The 25,963-nt window shown below is 39.5% G+C and overlaps 1 protein-coding gene across 1 annotated transcript in view; it reads right to left on the bottom strand.

Moving 5' to 3' along the window:
* Positions 1 to 2,989: 2,989 nt before the first annotated feature.
* Positions 2,990 to 25,963, bottom strand: part of ENKUR (enkurin, TRPC channel interacting protein) — a 55,618-nt gene continuing 32,644 nt past the window's right edge. Inside the window, exon 6 of the mRNA XM_066384837.1 lies at positions 2,990 to 3,217. Coding sequence (XP_066240934.1) covers positions 3,082 to 3,217 — 136 coding nt within the window. The 3' untranslated portion in view covers positions 2,990 to 3,081. The remainder of the gene's footprint in view (positions 3,218 to 25,963) is intronic.

Here is a 25,963-nt window from a genome sequence, read left to right as displayed (position 1 = left end):
TTCTAGTGCTTTGATGATATCTGTGAATATAAAAAAATAGGTTCTCTGTGAAAATAATTACTAAAATCTTAGAGTTGGGACAGGAGGAATACTAGAAGCCAGCGAGGAGTCCTAGTATAGTCCTCCTGACGTACAGCCAGGAAACTTTTACTTATCAGCACTTGGTCCTATGTAGGCACCCCGTTTCATTTTTGAGAAGTTTAATTATTGGAAAGTTCTGATATTGTCCTAACTATATCTTTTAGGTTTTCTTCTGGAAAACCTACAAACTGGTTGCTTCTCCTTCCTCATTCACTGATGAACTACACAGCTATTGGCAGGTTGTGGGCCTACACATTTGCTGCATTTACAGACTTGATATGTGGAAATGTCAAATACAAAATAAGAAAACACTCTATAGCCACACAACTACCTGGTCTCATTTCTTGCATTTAGTGGGGGTTGTATAACTTGGACTACAGAACCTTCAGGTCTACAATGAGTATGGCCATAAAACCTTTAGAATAAGGTATCTACCTAGCAGAAAAAATGAGTTACATTTGGTTTCACCTGCAATAGTATTTGGATACTGACTGCAGAGGATGCCTGTAAGAATCCTTTGCCCAAATACATTCAGACTCATAATCTTCCTCCAGAAGAAACAGTATCAAACACACTAAGGGCAGTGTGAATTGGAACCTCCACAATATACCCAGAAATTAGCAAAAGAAACTTGAACATGACTCGTGTAATTGGTATCTGGGCCTCTATACCACCTTTGTTATTGGGAAAGAAAAATGAAATATGTGCAAAAGCCTTAATGCTAAAGCGAGTAATAAAGAAAGGAGCCCATCACCTGTGGCATGTGCAGTGTTCTCATTAACTTTAAACAGCAGTGTGGACTTTCTAATAGATGATGACACCCTCTGGTACCCCTCCATCCCTTCTCCCAGTGCCCTGGGCTTTTTCTAGGTATCAGAAACACTCTACAGCCTTAACCGGGTAGCTCAGTTGGTTAGAGCATTATCCAGATATGCCAAGGTTGTGGGTTCAGTTTCAGGTCAGGCCACATACAAGAAGCAACCAATGAATGTATGGATAAGTGGATCAACAAATCGATGTCCTCACTCTCTCTCTCTCTCCCCCTTCCTCTCTCTAAAATCAATTTTTAAAAATTTATTTAAAAAAGCCTTTCCTCTTAGAAATTTTCCAGCATTAACTGAGCAGCCTGGCTGCCAGCCAGTTCCCTGGATACTTACTTGCTCCATAATGCAGCTGCACTCCGTTAGAATGGGCAACCCACATACCCAGGCAGTAAGGGGTACAATATGGTGCGAGAAAGATGTTGGAGATTAAGTGGAATCTTTGTGAGGTATTTGTCAGCTACCCTTCATGTACCTAGGCATGTGCCTTCATGGGCGTAAATAAAAATACTCCTCTCATCAACACTTCCACTGCCAATCACATAAGATGAGATCTTAGACAACATCTAACTTCTCTGTGCCTCAATGTTTCTACTGCTAAAAGAGAATGATAACCATACTTACATCTTAATGTTATTATAAGGATTAAGTGAGTTTATTTAAGTTAAGCATGTAGAAAATACCCTATAAGTTGGTCCTGGCTGGTTGGCTCAGCGGTAGAGTGTTGGCCTGGCGTGTGGAAGTCTCGGGTTCGATTCTTGGTCAGGGCACACAGGAGGAGTGCCCATCTGCTTCTCCACTCTTCCACCTCTCCTTTCTCTTTATCTTCATCTTCCTCTCCTGAAACCAAGGCTCCATTGGAGCACAGTTGGCCCAGGTGCTGAGGATGGCTTGAAGGCCTCTGCCTCAGGAGCTAGAATGGCTCCAGCGGCAACAGAGCAAGGCCTCAGACGGGCAGAGCATCGCCCCCTGGTGGGCATGCTGGGTGGATCCCTGTCGGGCTCATGCAAGAGTCTGACTACCTCCCTGCTTCTAACTTTAGAAAAATATAAAAAAAAAATACCCTAGAACTACTGTATATGTTTGCTATTATTATTATGGAAAAGCAAATGTGGTAATAGTTATGTTTCTCATTTTACTGGCTATTCATGGATTTGAAAAGTCATATAATAATTTAAGTGGGTTTTTAAACCTAATTTAATAAGCAGATTTACTCTCCACTATGAGCAAGACCCACTGCTCTGCTCATAGTAACAGACCAAGAAGGTTTTAGATTCAATTTCTGCCTTCACAGATTCAGAGCTATTGAGTGTTGAATGTGTGTGTGTGCACGTGCATGCACACTCACACACACTGAAAGGTGGTGGAGATGGAAGCAGCTGGGTTAGACTGCCTGTTCCTCTGTCATTATCTTGCATAATGAAACTGTGATTTCTTTCATTGTGTGCAGCTGCCACCACCTGGTCTGCCTTTAGTGGCTGTCGTGCCTAGAAATGACGGAAGCCTCCGGCTCTTACAGATGAGAACACCCCTCCAAATGAGCTGAATACTTATGGGGAAGGTAAAACATGAAAGGTCATTAATTCTATTTTTTTCCTTTCAGTTAAGCCCTAGTATTTCTCATTGCATTACTCTTTGCTTAATTCTGTATATAGATCCTTGAACAAAAATTTTCCAGAAGACTTTTTTAACAGTTTCACCATGATCCTGACCCTCTTTTGTTCCCTTACTTGGATAGTAATTACACCCATATATGTATATACATATATATATGCACAATATGTGTGTATGTGTGTATATATATTTATATATGTACAATATATGTATGTATATATATTTCAGCTTACCAAGTAATTATGGGCCAACACACCCAAGACTAAAATAAATTAACCTTAGTCTAAGTATACAAGGAAATATAGGAAAGCTATACATAATTTTCAGAAAAAATATCTCTTTATAGATTTTATTTATTGCTTTTTAAAGGTGGGTGAGAGAGAGAGAGAGAGAGAGAGAGAGAGAGAGAGAGAGAGAAAGAAACCAGGGGAGGGGCAGGAAGCATCCGTTCGTAGTTGCTTCTCATGTGTGCCTTGACCAGGCAAGCCCTGGAGCTTCGAACCCGCACCTCAGCGATCCAGACCGACACTCTATCCACTGCACCACCACAGGTCAGGCTACACCATCACTGGGACAAGGATGTAAGATGTTGGGCTACCATTCCTTCTTTCTTCTTATCCTGATATAGGGAGCGGGGTTTTCTCAGTTCCAAGAGGAAGAACTCTATTTTATTTTTCTCTGACAAGAATCCTTTTCCAGAGCTGAAAAACAAGTAGAACAAAGTGTAAGCCTAGCCATTCTGAGGCGTTCCTGCCCATGAGGTCTGCAGAGTCAACAGGGCAAACTTAGAAAGCATGAAAAGCCTGCTACTCCCTTTATCAATCTCCTCACAGATGCTCATACCCCCTTGCTCCTCAAGCAGCTAATGCCCTTTATAATATCCTGTTATTCAAGCTCCCCAGTGGTGCTATACCCCGATCTACCTTGAACGGATTACTGCACACCCAAGACTTTTTCCAGTCTCCTGTGCTGCTGCTGCTCCCTCACATGCCTTCTGACTCCTGCAGTTGGGGCCCTTCTACCTATTTGGGTGATCGAGCTCAGTAGTCCCCGATAAGTCTTGGTGGTGGAATTTCAGACACTGTAGCATGTTGAGAGTCAGGCAGGATGTTTGGAAACCCCTACTACCACCTAGGAAGCCTTCTCAGGGTTCCCCTGCACAGAGGGACTGCTGCTTTTGGAGGCACACACATTCAATCAGGTCTGTCACTCACTTCACTCTCCCAACCCTTGCATTTCAGCTTCTTTTTAAGTAGCCAGATGGGTGTTTCCAATCCTTAAGTAAGCCCATGCTGCCCCTTCAGATACAAACACTCATTGTATAGGGTCTATAAGTCATGTATGCTGAGGATGGACATTATGTGCTTATCATGAGCATGTTTTATAACTACTGTCCTATGTGTCTATCATAGGACTACAGAATCCATAGATCTGTTTCTAACAAACACTAAAGATTGTAGTTTTGGTGTATTTATTTATTTGCTTTAATAAGATTGTGTCATATAATTTTAAAAGGGAAAATTCATAGAGGTCAATGAATTTGCAGAAGAAAATGGAACAAGATTTTTATTTGCGAAAATACAAGTAATCATGCTTTTTAAAACTGCAGTTTATGTGATATCAATAATTATAAAACCCTTCAAATAAAGGGAGCTTATCATGTGGAATAACATGTTAGGTCCTTATTGACATTTATTGTTTCTTATCATGAACATTCTTAGATTGTTCTCCAAGGATTTTAAAAAATTTTCTAAGAAACTTTTGCATCATTCTAAAGTAGCATTTGTTAAGCTTGATTGCCTTAGGAAAAAAAAGCCCGTTCTTTTATTATCATTTTGCGTAGCAACATCCCAAACACAGCAAGCATGATTATGATGCATGGAAAATAGGAAGTCTGGGAGAACATGGCCACTGAGAGGCAGGTCGTGTGTTCCCAGAAGGCACTAGAGGACCATGTTGCTGCTCCCCGTGACCGACCAGGCCCACCGTGGTTCTCATTTTCTGAAGCTCTTTCTTAGCGATTCTCACAAACGAAGTTTTATTTTATTCTGATATCAGGTGAAAAGAAAAAAGAAGTGAATGTTTATTGAAAGGGGAAAAATCCCTTCAAGATGACGTGTATTCCCATAAGGATGGACTGCATATTTTAGAAGTATAGTAAGTATGCACTGTTCTGAAACAGTTACCATAGAAACAAAACTTTTCCCCATTAGATGGGAGGGTAATTACAGTAGTAAATTTCCACACAAATATATAAGCTACACAAATTAAGCATCAGTGGGGAGTCAAATCCAACAGACTATGGATTTTTTTTAAAGATTATATTTATTCATTTTTAGAGAGGGGAGAGTGAGAGAGAGAGAGAGAGAGAGAGAGAGAGAGAGAGAGAGAAGTGGGGGAAGGAGCAGCAAGCACCAACTTCCATTGTGCCTTGACCAGATAAGCCCAGGGGTTCAAACTGGTGACCTCAGCATTTTAGGTAGATGCTTTATCCACTGCACCACCACAGGTCAGGCTAGACTATGGATTTAATAGGCAAATATTAGAGATGCAGGATAAAAGCTATAATATAAGAGAAAATGTTTGCACACTCAACAATCAAACTATAAGTTTGCTTTAAATAACCCATCAAAGTGTGGGTACTTTGATGCCCACTGCTTTTTATTCTGCTCTAATATCCTGAGAGATCATCACCCCACCTCTCAGTTAAGCAATATTAAAGAGGATTCTTCCATCCTGGTTCATCAGAATTTATTCTGAAAATAGAGCAAAAGTGCCATGCCACTGCCCAGGCTAATGGCGGGGCTCTGGGAACAATGCAGTGTGTTGAGTCGGTCAGTAATCACAGGGGCTGCCACAGGAGCAGGATTTGAGCCAGGCTTTAAAAGACAAGGTAACATAAATTAGGAAGCAGAAAGATGTTTTGGTAGAAGGGCTACCACCATATTTCATCTATCTTAAGATCTACATTTTCCACATTCAGACATCTCTGAAGTGAGGCTGCCTCAGATTTGATGGTGTCTCATAGTCATCATCAATCAGGTGGCAGTTTTAATGTGATCATACAGATGTGAGCAAATTTGGTCATTATCACTTCAACTGAGTTTTGTATATGTTTGGCTCTACATATATTGAGTTTAATAGACATTTAAAATGTCTTATGAAAGATTTTACTATCACTAATCCATGAAATGAAAGCTCTTGTGTATACAGAAGGGTATGGGAATGGTTCGAGTGGCCAGTTTGACATTATTTTAGTTGAAGGACATAAGTTGCCATTAAATAAAAGACCAATATCATCAAAACTTGCAGAAGAGGAAGGAGTCAAGAACTAGGACTACAGTGTCAGAGACAATATTGGAGACCTCTTCTGTCTAATGTATCACCCATACTCCTAATGGCACAGAAATTGGTAAGATATGGCTATTAATAATTCTCCATAGAAAAGTAATAAACATGAATCCAGCTCTGAATGTAAAAGACACTTTAGAATTACCTTAACCTTCATCTTTTTATATCAGATAGGATAAGAAAGTTTATATATCTAAATTTAAAAAATCTCCTTCAAGAAGTCTAAAATAAAAACTCTTAGTGATAAGAAAGTACTGACAGTTTTTAGAGGTTTTTCTTTGGTAATGAGCAAAAGGTAATGATACATTTTACTAGGATTGCATCTTAGACTTAAGGAGATTTGGGCATATGAGGAAAGTAAGATAAATATGATCTTAAGAACATGCAATAGGAAAAGCACAAGTTCAATGCGAGGCAAAACTCACACTATGTAAGACTCCCTGAAAAATATTGATTAGCAAATATAATGATTTTAGGACTAGTTTCTAAACATTTGAATAAACAATCTGGAACATGTGAATTCTGATGTAACTACTAAAAAGAATCTGAATATTTTAAAAAATGTATTTTATGAAAATTAGCCTCAATGTGTTTAACAGGATTATAATAATATCAATCTGAACACTCACTATAATTTCATTCCATTTCCATGAAAAATACTTGAGTTCTTAAAAAAAAAAAAAAGCAAATGTCAGTGATCAGGTGGTGGCTCAGTAGATAGTGAGTCAGACTGGGATGCGGCGGACCCAGGTTCAAAACCCTGAGGTTGCTGGCTTGAACGTGGGCTCATCCGGCTTAAGCACCGGCTCACCAGCTTGAGCACGGGGTCACTGGCTTGAGCGTGGGATCATAGACATGACCACATGGTCTCTGGCTTGAGCCCAAAGGTCACTGGCTTGAAGCCCAAGGTCTTTGACTTGAGCAAGGGGTCACTCGCTCTGCATGTCCCTCCATCAAGGCACATATGAGAAAGCAACCAATGAACAACTAAGGTGCCACAGCAAAGAACTGATGCTTCTCATCTCTCTCCCTGTCTGTCTGTCTCTCTCTCTGTCTCTGTCACAAAAAACAACACCCAAATATCATGATTAATTAATAGCAGATAATTACATAAAATATACTTAAACTTATAATTCTAGAAACATAACACTCAACAATGATAGAATAATGTATCTTTTATAAGGAGTATTATTCTGATTAAAGCTTTTGGTTTAGATTTTTCCTTTTTGAGAATTTTCCTTTTTTTTAATTTTAAAAAGCACAAGGGTCAGTTAGCATCACTTGTTTGGCTCATGCTGAAATAATTAGAAAATTTGAAAACTTAAAATCTTGGAACACTCTTAATTTTACTTTTTATGTTATAAAATATATTTAGAAGAAACAGAGTCTTTTAGACTTTATTACTGTATTTTAATTCCCTAAGGGGGTATCAAAGGGTTTTTAAAAAAAAAATCTTTGGGTGCACTACAAAAGAACTAATGGTAGTTTAATGCTATGGTAAGATGGTGATCCAAATTCTAAGATAATGTTCCAGTTTGAGGCCTAACTCACCAATCTCACTGTTTATATCACCCATATCCTATATGGCATTTGTGTTGGTGCTAGTCATCATCTTACTATGTGGGTGGCAGCTGCCTGTCATCTCAATAATTCTGAAGAAAAGCCAGGGAATTTATTTTAAAATGTTTGTCCAGATGAAACCACATCTGGCCTCCAGGGTGCTCTGGGCCTGAAGCCTAAACCTGCTGGCTGTGTGGAACTGAGCTTATCCAGAAGAAAATTCTACTGTCTCCTGAAAGCCAATAAAGATAAAAGGAACATATGTTAGTCCAAAACAGCACAGCTTATGTGTGGAAATTGCACAAGATTAAGGTCTAGCCTTTGTATTGGCCTCAGGAAGGCCAGAGAGGAGAAAGGAGAATAGACTTCTGCTGGGCCCCTCAGTTCTGTTATGTTATTTGCTTAAAAAAACTTTGGATTGGGTAGTTAACTTGGTCTTGATTAAGTCTGTTAGTGAATAGGGGGCCTTGAGCACATAATAGCAAACATTGGTACTTAAGTGATGCACTGGCCACATCGTTGGGACAGAATCTTATGAAAGTTAAAACTTAATGGGCTTTCTGGGCCTTGGAAAAATACAATTCCTCTTAATAGTCATTGAACAGGGTAGCATGTAGGTGACAGAAAAGATTCTTGGGCAGTCTAGAAAGCTGTGGACCCTTATTATTCTGTGACAAAATTTTTGATAAAATTGTCACTTGTACTGTCACAAAAAAACACACCTGTTTATACCCTCAGGGGTGGGGGGAACTGCTTGGAAGAACTCAGAATATTGTGGTGGGTTGGCTTCTTTTTGTTGCTTTTAGCAAAATACTATCAGAGAGAACAACTCTGGCAAGGGGTGTATAGTTTTCACAGAGAGTTGTGGTAAGGGAGGTTAAGGGAAGGGCAGAAATGGAGGAATGAGAAAAGATCACTAAGAACAAAAATATGTTATTAGAGACAAAACTAAGCTCATCCACACCCTTGTGTTCCCAATTACTATGCATGAATGCAAAAGTTGGACAGTGAAGAAGGTTGATAGAAAAAATATTGATTCATTTGAAATATGTATATTGGAGGAGAGCTCCAGTGATACCTTGAACCACCAGAAAGATAAACAAGTTGATTCTAAAGCAAATTAAGTCTGCAACATCACTGGAGGTAAAAATGAGAAAACTGAAACTGTCCTACTTTGGGCACATCATGGGAAGGCAGGATTCTTTGGAAAGAAAATAATGCTGGGGAACATAGAAGGCAATAAGGTAAGAAAAAGACCAAATATGAGGTAGATTGATTCCATAAAAGAATCCACAAGCATGTGTCTACAAGAGCTGAGCAGGGCTGTTGAGGACTAAACACTCTGGACATCATTCATTCATAGGAGCATCATTCATTCATAGGGACATCACTCATTCAAAGCTGACTCAATGGTACAACACACAGAAACAGTAGACCCAATGCAGACACCACCACCAGGAAAGTTGAGACAGATCTCAGATTGTTGCAATGAATCCAGACTAGAAAATTCAACATGGTGTGGCCAAGGACAGGGCAGGGTTCCATATCCATGGCCTTGCTTTCATCCAGAATCAACACATAGGCATAGGCATAGTGAAAGTCAATAAAACTATTGCTTTCTTGGGGGAATCCACAATATTGATGGTATGTGGGCGGTAATGATGAGAAAATATAGGTATTCTTTACATGAATGTTTACACTGATATATGATGCCTCTCTTGGAGAGTGTTTTCTGATCCCCATAGACTGTGACAGAAGAAAACCAGATATTTTTCAAATTGGAATAATTCTCCTGTATTACATATATCATTATATTTATATTATATATACACATATGCATGTTGTATTATTTGAAAAGGTATACAAGAGCCAGTCATTATGGTTGCTTCTAGGAAGGGGCTGCAGGAAAAGAGCATGAGGGAGACTTACTATCCCCTACTCACCTTTGAGCACATTGTAAATTTGAACCATGCATATACAGTACATCACCTATACACACACACACAGACACACAGAGTAAAATAAACATAGCATCAAATAAAATTACAAGTGCACATACTTTTTGATCTATAGTAGTTATTTTTCTCCTGAGAATTATTTCCTACAAATATCACCAAGTGTGTGGAATGATGACTGTTCTGCATCTCTGTGGCATTGCTTTTAATAGCAAATATTTAAAGTAATTTAAATGAAGTAGCTTAAATATCTGTCAATAGGGCACTGGTGAAATATATGCATGATTTATTATGCATCCACACACAAAAAATGAAGACCATTATGTATTGATAAAAAAATAAGCTCCAGAATATTAATTGAAAAAGACAAGTGTTATTGCATGCTCTCATTTGAGTTTTAAAAAGTGAGAAAATAGCCCTGGCCGGTTGGCTCAGCGGTAGAGCGTCAGCCTGGCGTGCGGGGGGACCCGGGTTCGATTCCTGGCCAGGGCACATAGGAGAAGCACCCATGTGCTTCTCCACCCCCCACCCCCCCTCCTTCCTCTCTGTCTCTCTCTTCCTCTCCCGCAGCCGAGGCTCCATTGGAGCAAAGATGGCCCGGGCGCTGGGGATGGCTCCTTGGCCTCTGCCCCAGGCGCTAGAGTGGCTCTGGTTGCGGCACATCGACACCCCGGAGGGGCAGAGCATCGCCCCCTGGTGGGCAGAGCGGTGCCCCTGGTGGGCATGCCGGGTGGACCCCGGTCGGGCGCATGCGGGAGTCTGTCTGACTGTCTCTCCCCGTTTCCAGCTTCAGAAAAATACAAAAAAAATAAAATAAAATAAAATAAAAAAAAATAAAAAGTGAGAAAATATAGGTATATATAATTATGTGTAGTTTGTGCAGACTATATATTCATTGCTTTTATAAACTATTTCTGAAAGATACATAAAATTGATAACACTGGCAGTCCAGAAAAGGAGAACTTAGTGGCAGAAGTTCAAGGTTGGCGTGGACACTTTTATTCCAAAAGAATTCCACAGATTTTCCATATCAGCAGCATCATTTAGATAAGTGTATATCCTTGTTCCATAGACAACACTCATTTGAGTGCCTAAGGCTGTCAAAAAATATGTATCACCCTCCAGTCTTATTTCCTACAGAAGCAGCATGCTTTACAATAAAAAGTCTGCATCTAAAAGCCATATCTGCATGTGTAGTTTAAAAAATCATATGTGCATAGCCTTTTTACACCAATCCAGTGAAACAGTATCTTCAGTATTCAGGGATAATTAGTATTAATTTAGTCTGTTGCTGCTTTCAATTTTTTCTCATCAAGCACATTATATATGAAGAAAAATGCTGCTACCTCTGACCTCATTCAGCTATAAATAAAGCAATCAATTTTTTATTATGAAAACAAATCTTTTTTTTCTTCTTCTTCCTTTCTTCCTTTCTTCTTCTTCTTCTTCTTCTTCTTCTTCTTCTTCTTCTTCTTCTTCTTCTTCTTCTTCTTCTTCTTCTTCTTCTTCTCCTCCTCCTCCTCTTTTTTCTCCACCTCCTCCTTCTTTTCTTCTTTTTATTTTTATCACAGATATTTTCTAAGAGCACAGAGGCTGTAGCATGGCCAGAGAAAATGTTCTTCTATAATTACAATCATTTCTTCTAACTAAAACACAACCCATTTTTTTTTTGTATGTTTCTGAAGCTGGAAAAGAGCAGAGACAGTCAGACAGACTCCCGCATGCGCCCGACCGGGATCCACCCGGCATGCCCACCAGGGGCAACGCTCTGCCCACCAGGGGGCGATGCTCTGCCCCTCTGGGGCGTCGCTCTGCCACGACCAGAGCCACTCTAGCGCCTGGGGCAGAGGCCAAGGAGCCATCCCCAGCGCCCGGGCCATCTTTGCTCCAATGGAGCCTTGGCTGCGGGAGGGGAAGAGAGAGACAGAGAGGAAAGCGCGGCGGAGGGGTGGAGAAGCAAATGGGCGCTTCTCCTGTGTGCCCTGGCCGGGAATCAAACCCGGGTCCCCCACACGCCAGGCCAACGCTCTACCGCTGAGCCAACCGGCCAGGGCCTACAACCCATTTTTTTATAAATAAATTTTTATTAATGTTAATGGAGTGACATCAATAAATCAGGGTACATATATTCAATGAAAACATGTCCAGGTTATCTTGTCTTTCAATTATGTTGCATACCCATCACCCAAAGTCAGATTGTCCTCCGTCACCCTCTATCTAGTTTTCTTTGTGCCCCTCCCTCTCCCCCTTCCCCTCTTCCTCCTTCCCTCCCACGCCCCCCCACCCCCGGTAACCACCACACTCTTGTCCATGTCTCTTAGTCTCATTTTTTTTTAAATTTTCTCCTTTTGTACTTCTCCCCATCTTTCTTCTTTCCTGTTCTTGCTACTTCCTTTTTTCTTCTAGCACTAGCTTCCTAAAGAGACCATCTATTTAAAATCCTCAGAGTGAAGGACACCCTTAGAGTGAAGGTCAAAAACCTTAAATGGCCCTGGCCGGTTGGCTCAGCGGTAGAGCGTTGGGCTGGCGTGCGGGGGACCCAGGTTCAATTCCCAGCCAGGGCACATAGGAGAAGCGCCCATTTGCTTCTCCACCCCCCTTCCTTCCTCTCTGTCTCTCTCTTCCCCTCCCACAGCCAAGGCTCCATTGGAGCAAAGATGGCCAGGGCGCTGGGGATGGCTCCTTGGCCTCTGCCCCAGGCGCTAGAGTGGCTCTGGTCGCGGCAGAGCGACGCCCCGGAGGGGCAGAGCATCGCCCCCTGGTGGGCAGAGCGTCGCCCCTGGTGGGCCTGCCGGTTGCATCCCGGTCGGGCGCATGCGGGAGTCTGTCTGACTGTCTCTCCCTGTTTCCAGCTTCAGAAAAATACAAAACAATAAATGAATAAATAAATAAATAAATAAATAATTAAAAAAACCTTAAATGACTATAATTAAGAAAGTTTTTGGACATCAGAGTAATGGCACTGTGAGGAGTGCTCCCAATACCTCTCCCTGAAACTTCAACAAATTCAACAACTAGAGACAGAAAAACAATCTCAGGAGCCTCTGAAATACGCATACATCAAACAAAGGTACGATTGGGCAAAAAGGTGGCTGAATATATAATCCACTCTGAAGGAAATAAGATGGAGAATGGAGTATTCTGCTTTCCTCACTGACCTGAGCAAGGGCTGCTTTCACTTGGAACTAAGAGAAAGCGAGGGCTGGGGACACAAAAAAAGCTGGGCTAGGGCAGAGACATTCAAGCCGAGGAGAGAGTGTGCCCACGGCTCAGCCCACATGGAGATAATGCCAGCAGCAGACCCAGGCAGAGGTGAGCGAGCAGTTGCCTTGTTTACTCCCGGTATCCCGGTAGGTGAGCGTGGGCAGTGTGCGTGCGAGTGGACCCACCTGGCACTTAGAGCATGGGTGCCTGTTCCTGGACAGAGGGGCTGGGTTGGAGACTGTCAGTAGTGACCCTCTGTGTGGGCTGTGACCAGAGTTTCTGAATAATCCTGGCTTCCCAAACAATAGTATGTGGGTAGTGCACAAAAGCCGGCTTCCCTACACCTGAACCTGTCTGGGCGGGCACCTCCACCAGCCATACAGGCTAACAAAGCATGCTCCTGGAGAAGAGAACTGCGGAAGTGGTGGGGGGAAGGGCGCGCAGGCAGCTTCCAGACAGCCTCTGGAGAGCAGACCTGCGAAGTGCTGAGGCATACTAGACATGCCCGGAGGATCATAGAAAGACACCTGAAAGGCAATCGGCTCCCAACCCTGCCTGATTATGCTGGTGGCTCTGGCTGGCAAAGCTTTACCCAGAACTCTGCATTGAGTGGGATTAGAAGAAGGAGTGTTGGCAGCTCTTAGAGCCTCTTGCTCTCCAGGAAGTGGCTGGGGCAACTTCACAGCTGGGTCACAGGCTGCTGGTTCAGGAAGGAGAGATTTGGGGAGAGGCTCCGGGAAAACAGACTCTCCCATTGTTGGAGCCTGCAAATGCTAATAAGCCCTGTCTACCAATGGGACTGAGGCCTAGTTTATGTCATCACCATAACAACACAACAGTAAATCTCTGCCTAAGAATGCCACAGGGGCAGAACCTGGGGTATAGCATCACAGGCCAAAAAGAGAGAAAAGAAAGAAAAAAGATAACTTCTTAAAACCAGGAAATATCCACAGTCTTTATAACTTTTTCCATTTTTTTCTTGTATTTTTTATCTTTTTCTTTTTCCTTCCACCTTGGTCATTTTATCCTCTTTCTGTTTTATTCTTTTCTTTTCATTTTGAAAGTTATTACCCATAGGTGTTACATTTCCCACTTTTTTTTTCTATGAGTGTTACATTGCAAAAAATTAACTCAATTTTTCTCTCTCTTTTTGTTTCTTCTTTTCTCTTTCTCTTTTTCTCTCATTTGAATCTCACCCACAAACAAATTATTTTATTCTGGATTCAAATTTTTCTTTGTGACATTTTGTGTGCTTTTTACTTTGCTTTTTATCTCTTTAGCATTTTCCCCAACTCCGGCTCTCCATTCTATAGTCTTTGTGCCACTTAATAAAATAGAATTTTCATTTTACTGTATTTTTTTCTTGTTTCTCTTTTTCTTTATTTTCTTTTCTCTTACACTATTTCTCTCATTCAACCATCATTTATAACAAATTCTTTTATTCTTGATCAAAATTTCTTCCTTGTGGCATTTTGTGGGTTCTTGCCTCGTTTTTTGCCTCTTTGTCACTCCCCCCAACCCAGGCCCTCTGTTCTATGTATTTTTGTTCCACTTAGCACAGTAAAATTTTCCATTTTTCACTGCATTTTCTCAAAATTTTTTTTTATCAACTCTTATTAGTGTTATTAACAATACCACTCTCAAATGATATTACAGAAAAAGAAATCAAATATCATGGATACAAAAGAAAGTGATGTAGCTCAGATAGATGAGGAAAAATCCATATAAAAAACCTTCAATAGCTTAGAAACCTTGGAGTTAAATGACAGAGAATTTAAAATTGAAGTTCTTAAAATACTCAGGGATATACAAGAAAACACAAAAAGGCAATTTAGGGAGCTCAAAAAACAATTCAATGAACAAGAAGAATACTTCACCAAGGAAATTGAAACTATGAAAATGCATCAAACAGAGATGAAAAACTCAATTCATGAACTGAAAAACGAGGTAACAAGCTTAGCCAAAAGAACAGAGTAGAGAATTAGTGACATAGAAGATGCAACTAGAGGTACTACAGAGAGAAGTGGAGAGAGACTCACAAATTTAAAAAAATGAGATAGCCCTACAGGAATTGTCTGACTCCATCAGAAAGAGCAACATAAGAATAATGGGTATATCAGAAGGAGAAGAGCCCTGGCCAGTTGGCTCAGCGGTAGAGCGTCGGCCTAGCGTGCGGAGGACCCGGGTTCGATTCCTGGCCAGGACACACAGGAGAAGCGCCCATTTGCTTCTCCACCCCTCCGCCGCGCTTTCCTCTCTGTCTCTCTCTTCCCCTCCCACAGCCAAGGCTCCATTGGAGCAAAGATGGACCGGGCGCTGGGGATGGCTCTGTGGCCTCTGCCTCAGGCGCTAGAGTGGCTCTGGTCACAACATGGTGACGCCCAGGATGGGCAGAGCATCGCCCCCTGGTGGGCAGAGCTTCGCCCCTGGTGGGTGTGCCGGGTGGATCCCAGTCGGGCGCATGCAGGAGTCTGTCTGACTGTCTCTCCCTGTTTCCAGCTTCAGGAAAGAAAAAAAAAAATGAGAAGGAGAAGAGAGAGAAAATGGAGTGGAGAACATATTCAAACAAATAATAGACGAGAACTTCCCAAGCTTGTGGAAAGAACTAAAGCCTCAAATTCAAGAAGCAAACAGAACACCGAGTTATCTTAACCATAACAAACCTACTCCAAGGCACATCATAATGAAATTGGCACAAATGACAAAGAATAAATTCTCAAGGCAGCCAGGGAAAAGAAGAATACAACATATAAAGGAAGGCCCATTAGATTATAAACAGATTTGTCAGCAGAAACTCCACAAGCTAAAAGAGAGTGGACCCCAATATTTAAAATTCTGAAAGAGACAAACTTCCAGCCAAGAATACTATACACATCAAAGCTATCCTTCAAATATGAAGGAGAAATAAAAACACTCACAGATACAGAAAAGATGAGGGAATTTATCACCAGAAAACCCCCATTTCAGGAAATACTAAAGGGGATTTCAGACCAGACACAAAGAACAAAACAAAACAAAACTACAAGTAAAAGCTCCATCAAGATTGCAATAAAAGCAAGATTAATCTGTGACAAAGAAACAAAAAAGGGGAAAGGACAAAGATTAACAGTAGCAAAGCAGGATGGAGTGCACAAGCACTCATGAGATAATCTACTACAATGAACATGATATATATGCTTTCCATAACTTAATGGTAACCACCTCTGAAAAAACCAACACAGAAGTTACATGGCTTGAAAAAAAAAGTAACAGAGAAAAGAAGTATGGATTACAACCAAACAAAAACAAATGATAGAAAAATAGAAGAACCAAACAAGATACAAAACTATCAGAAAGCAATAATAAAATGGCATTAGGAAACCCTCAAATGTCAATAATTACACTAAACATAAATGGATTGAACTCACCAATAAAAATACACAGAGTAGCAGAATGGATTAAAAAAGAAAAATCCAACTGTATGCTGCCTACAAGAAACACATCTAAGCTACAAGGATAAAAACAAAATCAAAGTGAAAGGTTGGAAAACAATACTCCAAGCAAATAACATCCACAAAAAAAAAAAAAAAAAAAAAAAGCAGGTGTAGCAATACTCATATCTAACAATGCTGACTACAAGACAGCAAAGGTGAGGGAGACCTGAAGATGGCAGCGGAGTAGGCAGACGCACAGGCTCCCAGCTCACACCACCAAACTGGATTATAAACTAATTTATGAACAATCAGTGTGAAAAACCAAATCTGGACTACAAGAACAGCTTTCAAAAATCAAGGAGCAAAGAAGAAGCCACAATAAACCTGGTAGGGAGTGCCAGGGTGGGGGGCGGTGAGGCTGGGCTCTCAACTCCAAAGATAAAGAGCAGTAAATATTGCTCACAGCCACTTACCTGGCGACCAGGGAACAAGGAGTGTTGAAAGGGCCCGCTTCTCTTCCAAAAAGAAAGGAGAAAGAGAGAGACGGATGGTGAGGGGGAGAGGAATATAAGTGGTGACATAAAAAGCTGACTCATTCAGTGCTGGAGGTGGTCATAACTGGGGGAGGGGCTGATCCTTTCACAAAGCAAAATACAAAAGTACTTCCAGGTCACAGAGATACAGACATCTCTCCAGCTCCAATCAGCGCAACAAGACACAGCTGAAAACAAGAAGTGGGGAGGAGGGGCAGTAACTCAGGTCTCCCTGGAGATCTGAGATACACCTCCCCCTACTGAAGCTGAGAAAGCAACCCGCCCCCAGAGGGATTAACGGGCAGAAGAGGATTTCAAAGCCTCAGGTCACACCCACCGCATTCCTGGATACAGTTTCAAATAAGCCCCCTGCTGAGATCAGCAAACAAGACAATCACCTGTTAAGAAAACAAACAAATCAAGACTTCAAAGCAGCCCAAATCCTAAAGTGGATTACAAATAATAGCTGAAGCCAACCCAAGAAGACTTAGAAACAACACAAGTAAAAACTAGAGACAGACAACACCAAGCCTAGACTCAACCAGCTCTACAAAGAAAACACCCAGATACCCAGGCATAATGAGAAAACAAAGAAGTGCAATCCAAATGAAACCACAAGAGACCTTCAGGAGATGAACTGAGTGATATGGAAATAATCAAACTTCCGGATGCGGAGTTTAAAATAATGATTGTAAGGATGCTTAGGGAACTTAGAACAACAATGGATGGTCATCATGAACACCTAAATAAAGAAATAGCAAGTATAAAAAAGGATACTGAAATATTAAAAAGAATCAGTTGGAGATGACAAATACAATATCAGAAATGAAGACCACAACGGAAGAAATTAAAAACAGGATGGATACAGCTGAGGATCGAATCAGTGAGTTGGAGGACAACTGGAATGAAGGCATGAAAGCAGAGAAGAAAAGAGAAAAGAGACTCAAAAAGTCAGAGGAAACTCTTAGAGAGCTCTGTGACAACATGAAGAGAAATAACATCTGCATCATAGGGGTTCCTGAAGAAGAAGAAAAAGAACAAGGGATAGAGACTTTGTTCAATCATATCATAGCTGAAAACTTCCCTAAATTAATGCAAGAGAAACTCTCACAAGTCCAAGAAGCACAGAGGACTCCATTAAAGAGAAACCCAAAGAAACCTACACCAAGACACATCATAATTAAAATACCAAAGCTAAGTGATAAAGAGAAAATATTAAAAGCTGCAAGAGAAAAAAAAGTTATCACCTACAAAGGAGCCCCCATAAGGATGACATCCGACTTCTCAACAGAAACACTTGAGGCCAGAAGGGAATGGCAAGAAATATTCAAAGTAATGCAGAACAAGAACCTACAACCAAGACTACTTTATCCAGCAAGGCTATCATTTAAAATTGAAGGAGAAATAAAAAGTTTCCCAGACAAAAAAAACTCAAGGAATTCATTACAACCAAACCAATGCTGCAGGAAATGTTAAGGGGCATGGTGTAAACAGACCAAAGTGGGAAAAGAACATAGCAAAAGAGAAATACAGCTTTAAAGAATAAAATGGCAATAAACAATTACGTGTCAATAATAACCCTAAATGTAAAAGGATTAAATGATCCAATCAAAAGACATAGGGTAGCTGCATGGATAAGAAAACAGGACGCGTACATATGCTGTCTACAAGAGACACACCTTAAAACAAAAGCTGCACATAGGTTGAAGGTAAAAGGATGGAAAAAAACATTTCATGCAAATGGAAGTGAAAAAAAAGCGGGGGTAGCAATAATTATATCAGACAAAATGGACCTTAAAACAAAGAACATAGTAAGAGATAAAGAAGGCCACTACATAATGATAAAGGGAGCAATCCTACAGGAAGATATAACTATTATAAATATCTATACACCTAATATAGGAGCACCTAAATATATAAAGCAGACTTTGATGGATATAAAGAGCTAGATCAACAGAAACACTATAATAGTAGGGGATTTTAATACCCCACTAACATCACTAGACCGATCCTCAAGAAAGAAAATTAACAAAGAAACAGCAGACTTAAAGGACACACTAGATCAACTCGATTTAATAGATATCTACAGAACCTTTCACCCTAAAACAGTAGAATATACATTCTTTTCAAGTGCTCATGGTACATTCTCTAGGATAGACCACATGTTAGGGCACAAAAGTGGTCTCAACAAATTTAAGAAGATTGAAATCATATCAAACACTTTCTCTGATCACAATGGCATGAAACTAGTAATCAACCACAACAGAAAAGCTCAAAAATTCACAAACACATGGAAACTAAATAGCAGGTTGTTAAATAACAAATGGATTAAGAATGAGATCAAAGAAGAAATAAAAAAATTTCTAGAAACGAATAATAACGAGCATACAACAACTCAAAATTTATGGAACACAGCAAAAGCAGTACTGAGAGGGAAGTTCATAGCACTACAGGCACACTTTAAGAAGCTAGAAAAAGCTCAAATAAACAACTTAACCCTGCATCTAAAAGAACTAGAAAAAGAACAGCAAGTAAAGCCTAAATGTAGAAGAAAGGAAATAATAAAAATCAGAGCAGAAATAAATGACATAGAGACTAAAGAAACAATACAGAGGATCAATGAAACTAGGAGCTGGTTTTTTGAAAAGGTAAACAAGATTGAAGAACCTTTAACTAGACTCGCCAAGAAAAAAGAGAGAGGACAAAAATAAATAAAATTAGAAATGAGAGGGGAGAAATAACAACTGACACAACAGAAATACAAAATATTGTAAGAAAATACTATGAAGAACTGTATACCAAAAAACTAGACAACCTAGATGAAATGGACAAATTCCTTGAAACATACAATCTTCCAAAAATCAGTCTGGAAGAATCAGAAAACCTAAACAGACCGATTACACCAAATGAGATCAAAACAGTTATCAAAAAACTCCCAACAAAGGAAAGTCCTGGGCCAGATGGCTTCACAGTGAATTCTATCAACTATTCAAAGAAGAACTAACTCCTATCCTTCTCAAGCTATTTCAAAAAATTCAAGAGGAAGGAAGACTTCCAAGCTCCTTTTATGAGGCGAGCATAATTCTGATTCCAAAACCAGGCAAAGACAGCACAAAGAAAGAAAATTATAGGCCAATATCTCTGATGAATATAGATGCTAAAATCCTCAACAAAATATTAGCAAACCGGATCCAACAATATATGGAAAATATCATACACCATGATCAAGTGGGATTTATTCTGGGGAGGCAAGGCTGGTACAATATTCGCAAATCTATCAATGTTATTCATCACATAAATGAAAGGAAGGAGAAAAACCACATGATAATTTCAATAGATGCAGAAAAAGCATTTGATAAAATCCAGCATCCATTCATGATCAAAACTCTCAGCAAAGTGGGAATACAGGGAACATACCTCAACATGATAAAAGCCATCTATGAAAAACCCACAGCCAACATCATACCCAATGGGCAAAAATTAAAAGCAATCCCCTTAAGATCAGGAACAAGGCAGGGGTGCCCCCTTTCACTGCTCTTATTCAACATAGTCCTGGAAGTCCTAGCCACAGCAATCAGACAAGAAGAAGAAATACAAGGCATTCAAGTTGGAAAAGAAGAAGTAAAGCTATCATTATTTGCAGATGATATGATATTGTATATAGAAAATCTTAAAGTCTCAGTCAAAAAACTACTGGACCTGATAAATGAATTCAGCAAGGTGGCAGGATATAAAATTAATACTCAGAAATCAGAGGCATTTTTATACACCAACAATGAACAGTCAGAAAGAGAAATTAAGGAAACAATCCCCTTCACTATTGCAACCAAAAAAATAAAGTACCTAGGAGTCCATTTAACCAAGGAGACTAAAGACTTGTACTCGGAAAATTATAAAACACTCATAAAAGAAATCAAGGAAGATACAAACAAGTGGAAGAATATACCATGCTCATGGTTGGGAAGAATAAACATCATTAAAATGTCTATATTACCCAAAGTAATTTATAAATTCAATGCAATACCAATTAAAATACCCGTGACATAATTTAAAGAAATAGATCACATATTCCAAAAATTTATATGGAACCAAAAGAGAACACGAATAGCCTCAGCAATCTTAAAAAAGAAGAATAAAGGGGGAGGTATCACACTTCCTGATATCAAGCTATACTACAAGGCCATTGTACTCAAAACAGCCTGGTACTGGCATAAGAACAGGCATATAGATCAATGGAACAGAACAGAGAACCCAGAAATAAACCCACAGCTCTATGGACAACTGATATTTGACAAAGGAGGTAAGGAAATACAATGGAGTAAAGACATCTTCTTTAATAAATGGTGTTGGGAAAATTGGACAACAACCTGCAAAAAAATGAAACTAGACCACCAACTTACACCATTCACAAAAATAAACTCAAAATGGATAAAAGACTTAAATGTAAGGTGTGAAACCATAAGTATCTTAGAAGAAAACATAGGCAGTAAGCTCTCTGACATCTCTCGCAGCGATATATTTGCTGATTTATCTCCACGGGCAAGTGAAATAAAAGACAGGATAAACAAATGGGATTATATCAAATTAAAAAGCTTTTGCACGGCCAAAGACAATAAGAACAGAATAAAAAGACAAACTACACAATGGGAGAACATATTTGACAGTATGTCTGATAAGGGGTTAATAACCAAAATTTATAAAGAACTTGTAAATCTCAACACTAGAAAGACAAACAATCCAATCCAAAAATGGGCAAAAGAAATGAATAGACACTTCTCCAAAGAGGATATACAGATGGCCAATAGGCATATGAAAAAATGCTCAACATCATTAATCATTAGAGAAATGCAAATTAAAACCACAATGAGATATCACCTCACACCGGTTAGAATGGCGCTCATCAACAAAACAACACAGAATAAGTGCTGGCGAGGATGTGGAGAAAAGGGAACCCTCCTGCATTGTGGGTGGGAATGCAGACTGGTGCAGCCTCTGTGGAAAACAGTATGGAGATTCCTCAAAAAATTGAAAATTGAACTGCCTTTTGATCCAGCCATCCCACTTTTAGGAATATACCCCAAGGACACCATAGAAGGGTTCCAGAAGGAGAAATGCACCCCCATGTTTATAGCAGCATTGTTCACAATAGCGAAGATCTGGAAATAGCCCAAGTGTCCATCAGAGGACGACTGGATTAAAAAGCTTTGGTACATAAATACTATGGAATACTACTCAGCCATAAGAAATGATGACATCGGATCATTTACAATAACATGGATGGACGTTGATAACATTATATGGAGTGAAATAAGTAAATTAGAAAAAAACTAAGAACTATATGAACAAATGCATAGATGGGACATAAAAATGAGACTTAGTGACATGGACAAGAATGTGATGGTAACAGGGCATGGGGTGGAGGGGTGGGGAAGGGGCGAGGAAGGAGAGGGAGGGAGTGGGGGGAGGGTAGGGGCACAAAGAAAACCAGATAGAAGGTGACGGAGGACGATTTGACTTTGAGTGAGGGGTATGCAGCATAATCAAAGGTCAAAATAATCTGGAGATGTTTTCTCGGAACATATGTACCCTGATTTATCAATGTCACTGCATTAAAATTAATAAAAATAAGATTAAAAAAAAAGACAGCAAAGGTAATCAGAGACAAAACGGTTATTTCATAATGATAAAGGGGACATTGAATCAAGAAGACATAACACTTCTTAATATATATGTACCAAACCAGGGAGCACCAAAATATATAAGACAAGCTACTGACTGACCTAAAAACAAAAACCAACAAAAATACAATCATACTTGAGACCTCAATACTCATCCAAACAGAAAATCAATAAAGAAATATTGGCCTTAAGTGAAACACTAGAACAATTGGATATGATAGACATCTACAGGACATTTCATCCCAAAATGCCAAAGTATACATTTTTCTCTAGTGTACATAGAACATTCTCAAGAATTGACCATATATTGGGCCACAAAAATAACATCTACAAATTCAGAAAGATTAAACTTATACCAAGCATATTTTCTGATCATAAAACCTTGAAACTAGAATTCAACTGCAAAAAAGAAGTAAACAAACCCACAAAAATGTGGAAACTAAAAAATATACTTTTAAAAACTGAGTGGGTCAAAGAAGAAATAAGTGCTGAGATCAAGATACATACAGGCAAACAAAAATAACAATACAACGTATCAGAATCTCTGGGATGCAGCAAAAGCAGTAATAAGAGGGAAGTTCATATCACTACAGGCCTATATGAAGAAACAAGAGAGAGCCCAAGTAAACCATATTACTTCACATCTTAAGGAACTAGAAAAAGAACAAAAACATCCCAAAACCAGCAGTAGAAAAGAGATAATAAAAATCAGAGCAGAAATAAATGAAATAGAAAACCGTAAAACTATAGAAAAAATTAATAAAACAAGGAGCTGGTTCTTTGAGAAGATCAAAAAAATTGACAAATCCTTGGCAACACTCACCAAGAAAAAAAGAGAAAGGACTCATATAAACAAAATCCAAAATGAAAGAGGAAAATCACCACAGATATCACAGATATACAAAGAATTATTGTAGAATACTATGAAAAACTATATGCCACCAAATTTAACAAGATAGAAGAAATGGATAAATTTCTAGAACAATACAATCTTCCTAGACTGAGTCATGAAGAAGTAGAAAGCCTAAACAGACCCATAAGCAGGGAGGAAATAGAAACAACTATTAAAACCTCCCCCAAAATAAAACTCCAGGGCCAGACAGCTATACTAGTGAATTCTATCAAACATTCAAAGAAGACTTGGTTCCTATTCTACTCAAAGGCTTCCAAAAAATGGAAGAAGAAGCAATACTGCCAAACACATTTTATGAGGCCAATATAACCCTCATACCAAAACCTAGCAAGGACAACACACAAAAAAGAAAACTACAGACCAATATCTCTAATGAATACAGATGCTAAAATACTAAACAAAATACTAGCAAATCAAATACAACAACACATTAAAAAAATAATTCATCATGATCAAGTGGGATTCATCCCAGAATCACAAGGATGGTTCAACATACGTAAAACGGTTTACATAATATATCATATCAACAAAACAAAGAACAAAAACCATATGATCTTGGCCCTGGCCGGTTGGCTCAGCGGTAGAGCGTCGGCCTGGTGTGCGGGGGACCTGGGTTTGATTCCCGGCCAGGGCACATAGGAGAAGCGCCCATTTGCTTCTCCACCCCCCCTCCTTCCTTCCTGTCTCTCTCTTCCCCTCCCGCAGCGAAGGCTCCATTGGAGCAAAGATGGCCCGGGCGCTGGGGATGGCTCCTTGGCCTCTGCCCCAGGCGCTAGAGTGGCTCTGGTCGCGGCAGAGCGACGCCCCAGAGGGGCAGAGCATCGCCCCCTGGTGGGCAGAGCGTTGCCCCTGGTGGGTGTGCCGGGTGGATCCCGGTCGGGCGCTTGCGGGAGTCTGTCTGACTGTCTCTCCCCATTTCCAGCTTAAAAAAAAATATATATGATCTTATCAATAGATGTAGAAAAGGCATTCAGTAAAATACAACATCATTTTATGTTTAAAACACTTAACAAAATGGGTACAGAAGGAAAATATCTCAACATAATAAAGGCCATCTGTGATAAACCATCAACTAACATCATATATATATATATATATATATATATATATATATATACACACACATATATAGACAGAGCAGATGAAAAAATGAAACTAGAGTATTTGATAACAGATACTATCCAAATATGAAACATTAGAGAGAAAAATAAAACTAACACAAACACCAGCATCATTTTGCTATGGAACAACTTCAAGAGACCTAATATATACGCAATCTGTCCCTCTCTCTGTCTCTCTCTCACTAAAAAAAACCCCATCATATATATATATTATAGGGACAAAGAGAGAGTCAGAGAGAGGGATAGATAGAGACAGACAGACAGGAACAGAGAGAGATGAGAAGCATCAATTTTCAGTTTTTCGTTGCAACACCTTAGTTGTTCATTGGTTGCTTTCTCATATGTGCCTTGACTGTGGGACTTCAGCAGACCAAATAACCCCTTGCTTGAACCAGCGACCTTGGGTCCAAGCTAGTGAGCTTTTGCTCAAACCAGATGAGCCCATGCTCAAGCTGGCGACCTTGGGGTCTCGAACCTGGGTCCTCTGCATCCCAGTCCGATGCTCTATCCACTGTGCCACCATCTGGTCAGGCAACTACCATCATATTAAATGGCATAAAACTGAGGACTTTGCCCCTAAAATCAGGAACAAGCCAGGGTTGTCCACTCTCTCCACTCTTATTCAACGTAGTGCTGGAAGCTGTAGCAGAGCAATCAGACAAGAGAAAGAAATAAAAGGCATTCATATTGGGAAAGAAGAAGTAAAGGTTTCACTTTTTGCAGATGATATGATCCTGTACATCAAAAACCCCAAAGACTCCACAAAAAGATTACTAGAAACAATACAGTAAGGTTGCAGGATACAAAATTAATATACAAAAGTCCATTGCCTTCCTATATGACAACAATGAAACATCAGAAAATGAGCTCAAAAAAATAATCCCCTTCATGGTTGCAACAAAAAAAATAAAATACCTAGGAATAAACATAACAAAGAATGTAAAGGACCTATATAATGAAAACTACAAAGCATTGTTAAGGGAAATCAAAAAAGATATAATGAAATGGAAAAATATTCCTTATTTTTGGATAGGAAGAATAAATATAGTCAAAATGACTATATTACCCAAAACGATATACAAATTTAATGAAATTCCCATCAAACTTCCAATTTTATTTTTTAAAGAAATGGAACAAAAAATCATCAGGTTTATATGGAACTATAAAAAACCTCAAATAGCCAGAGCAATCCTAAGGAAAAAGAACGAAGCTGCGAGCATTACAATACCTGACTTCAAATTATATTATAGAGCCACGATAATCAAAACAGCATGGTATTGGCAGAAAAATAGACACTCAGACCAATGGAACAGAATAGAAAGCCCAGAAATAAAACCACATGTATATGGTCAAATAATCTTTGATAAAGGGGCCAACAACACAGAATGGATAAAAGAAAGCCTCTTCAACAAATGGTGCTGGGAAAACTGAAAAACCACATGCAAAAGAATGAAACTCAACTACAGTTTGTCCCTTGTACTAAAATTAATTCAAAATGGATCAAAGGCCTAAATATAAGACCTGAAACAATAAATTACATAGAAGGAAACATAGGTACTAAACTCATGGACCTTGGTTACAAAGAGCACTTTATGAATTTGACTCCAAAGGCAAAGAAAGTGGAGGCAAAGATAAATGAATGGGACTACATCGGACTAAGAAGCTTTTGCACAGCAAGAGAAACTGACAACAAAACAAACAGACAGCCAACTAAATGGG

This window comes from Saccopteryx leptura, chromosome 5, assembly GCF_036850995.1.
Source record: "Saccopteryx leptura isolate mSacLep1 chromosome 5, mSacLep1_pri_phased_curated, whole genome shotgun sequence".
Lineage (NCBI taxonomy): Eukaryota > Metazoa > Chordata > Mammalia > Chiroptera > Emballonuridae > Saccopteryx > Saccopteryx leptura.
Note: the sequence above shows the minus strand (reverse complement) of the source record. Positions and strands in the feature narration are given on the sequence as shown.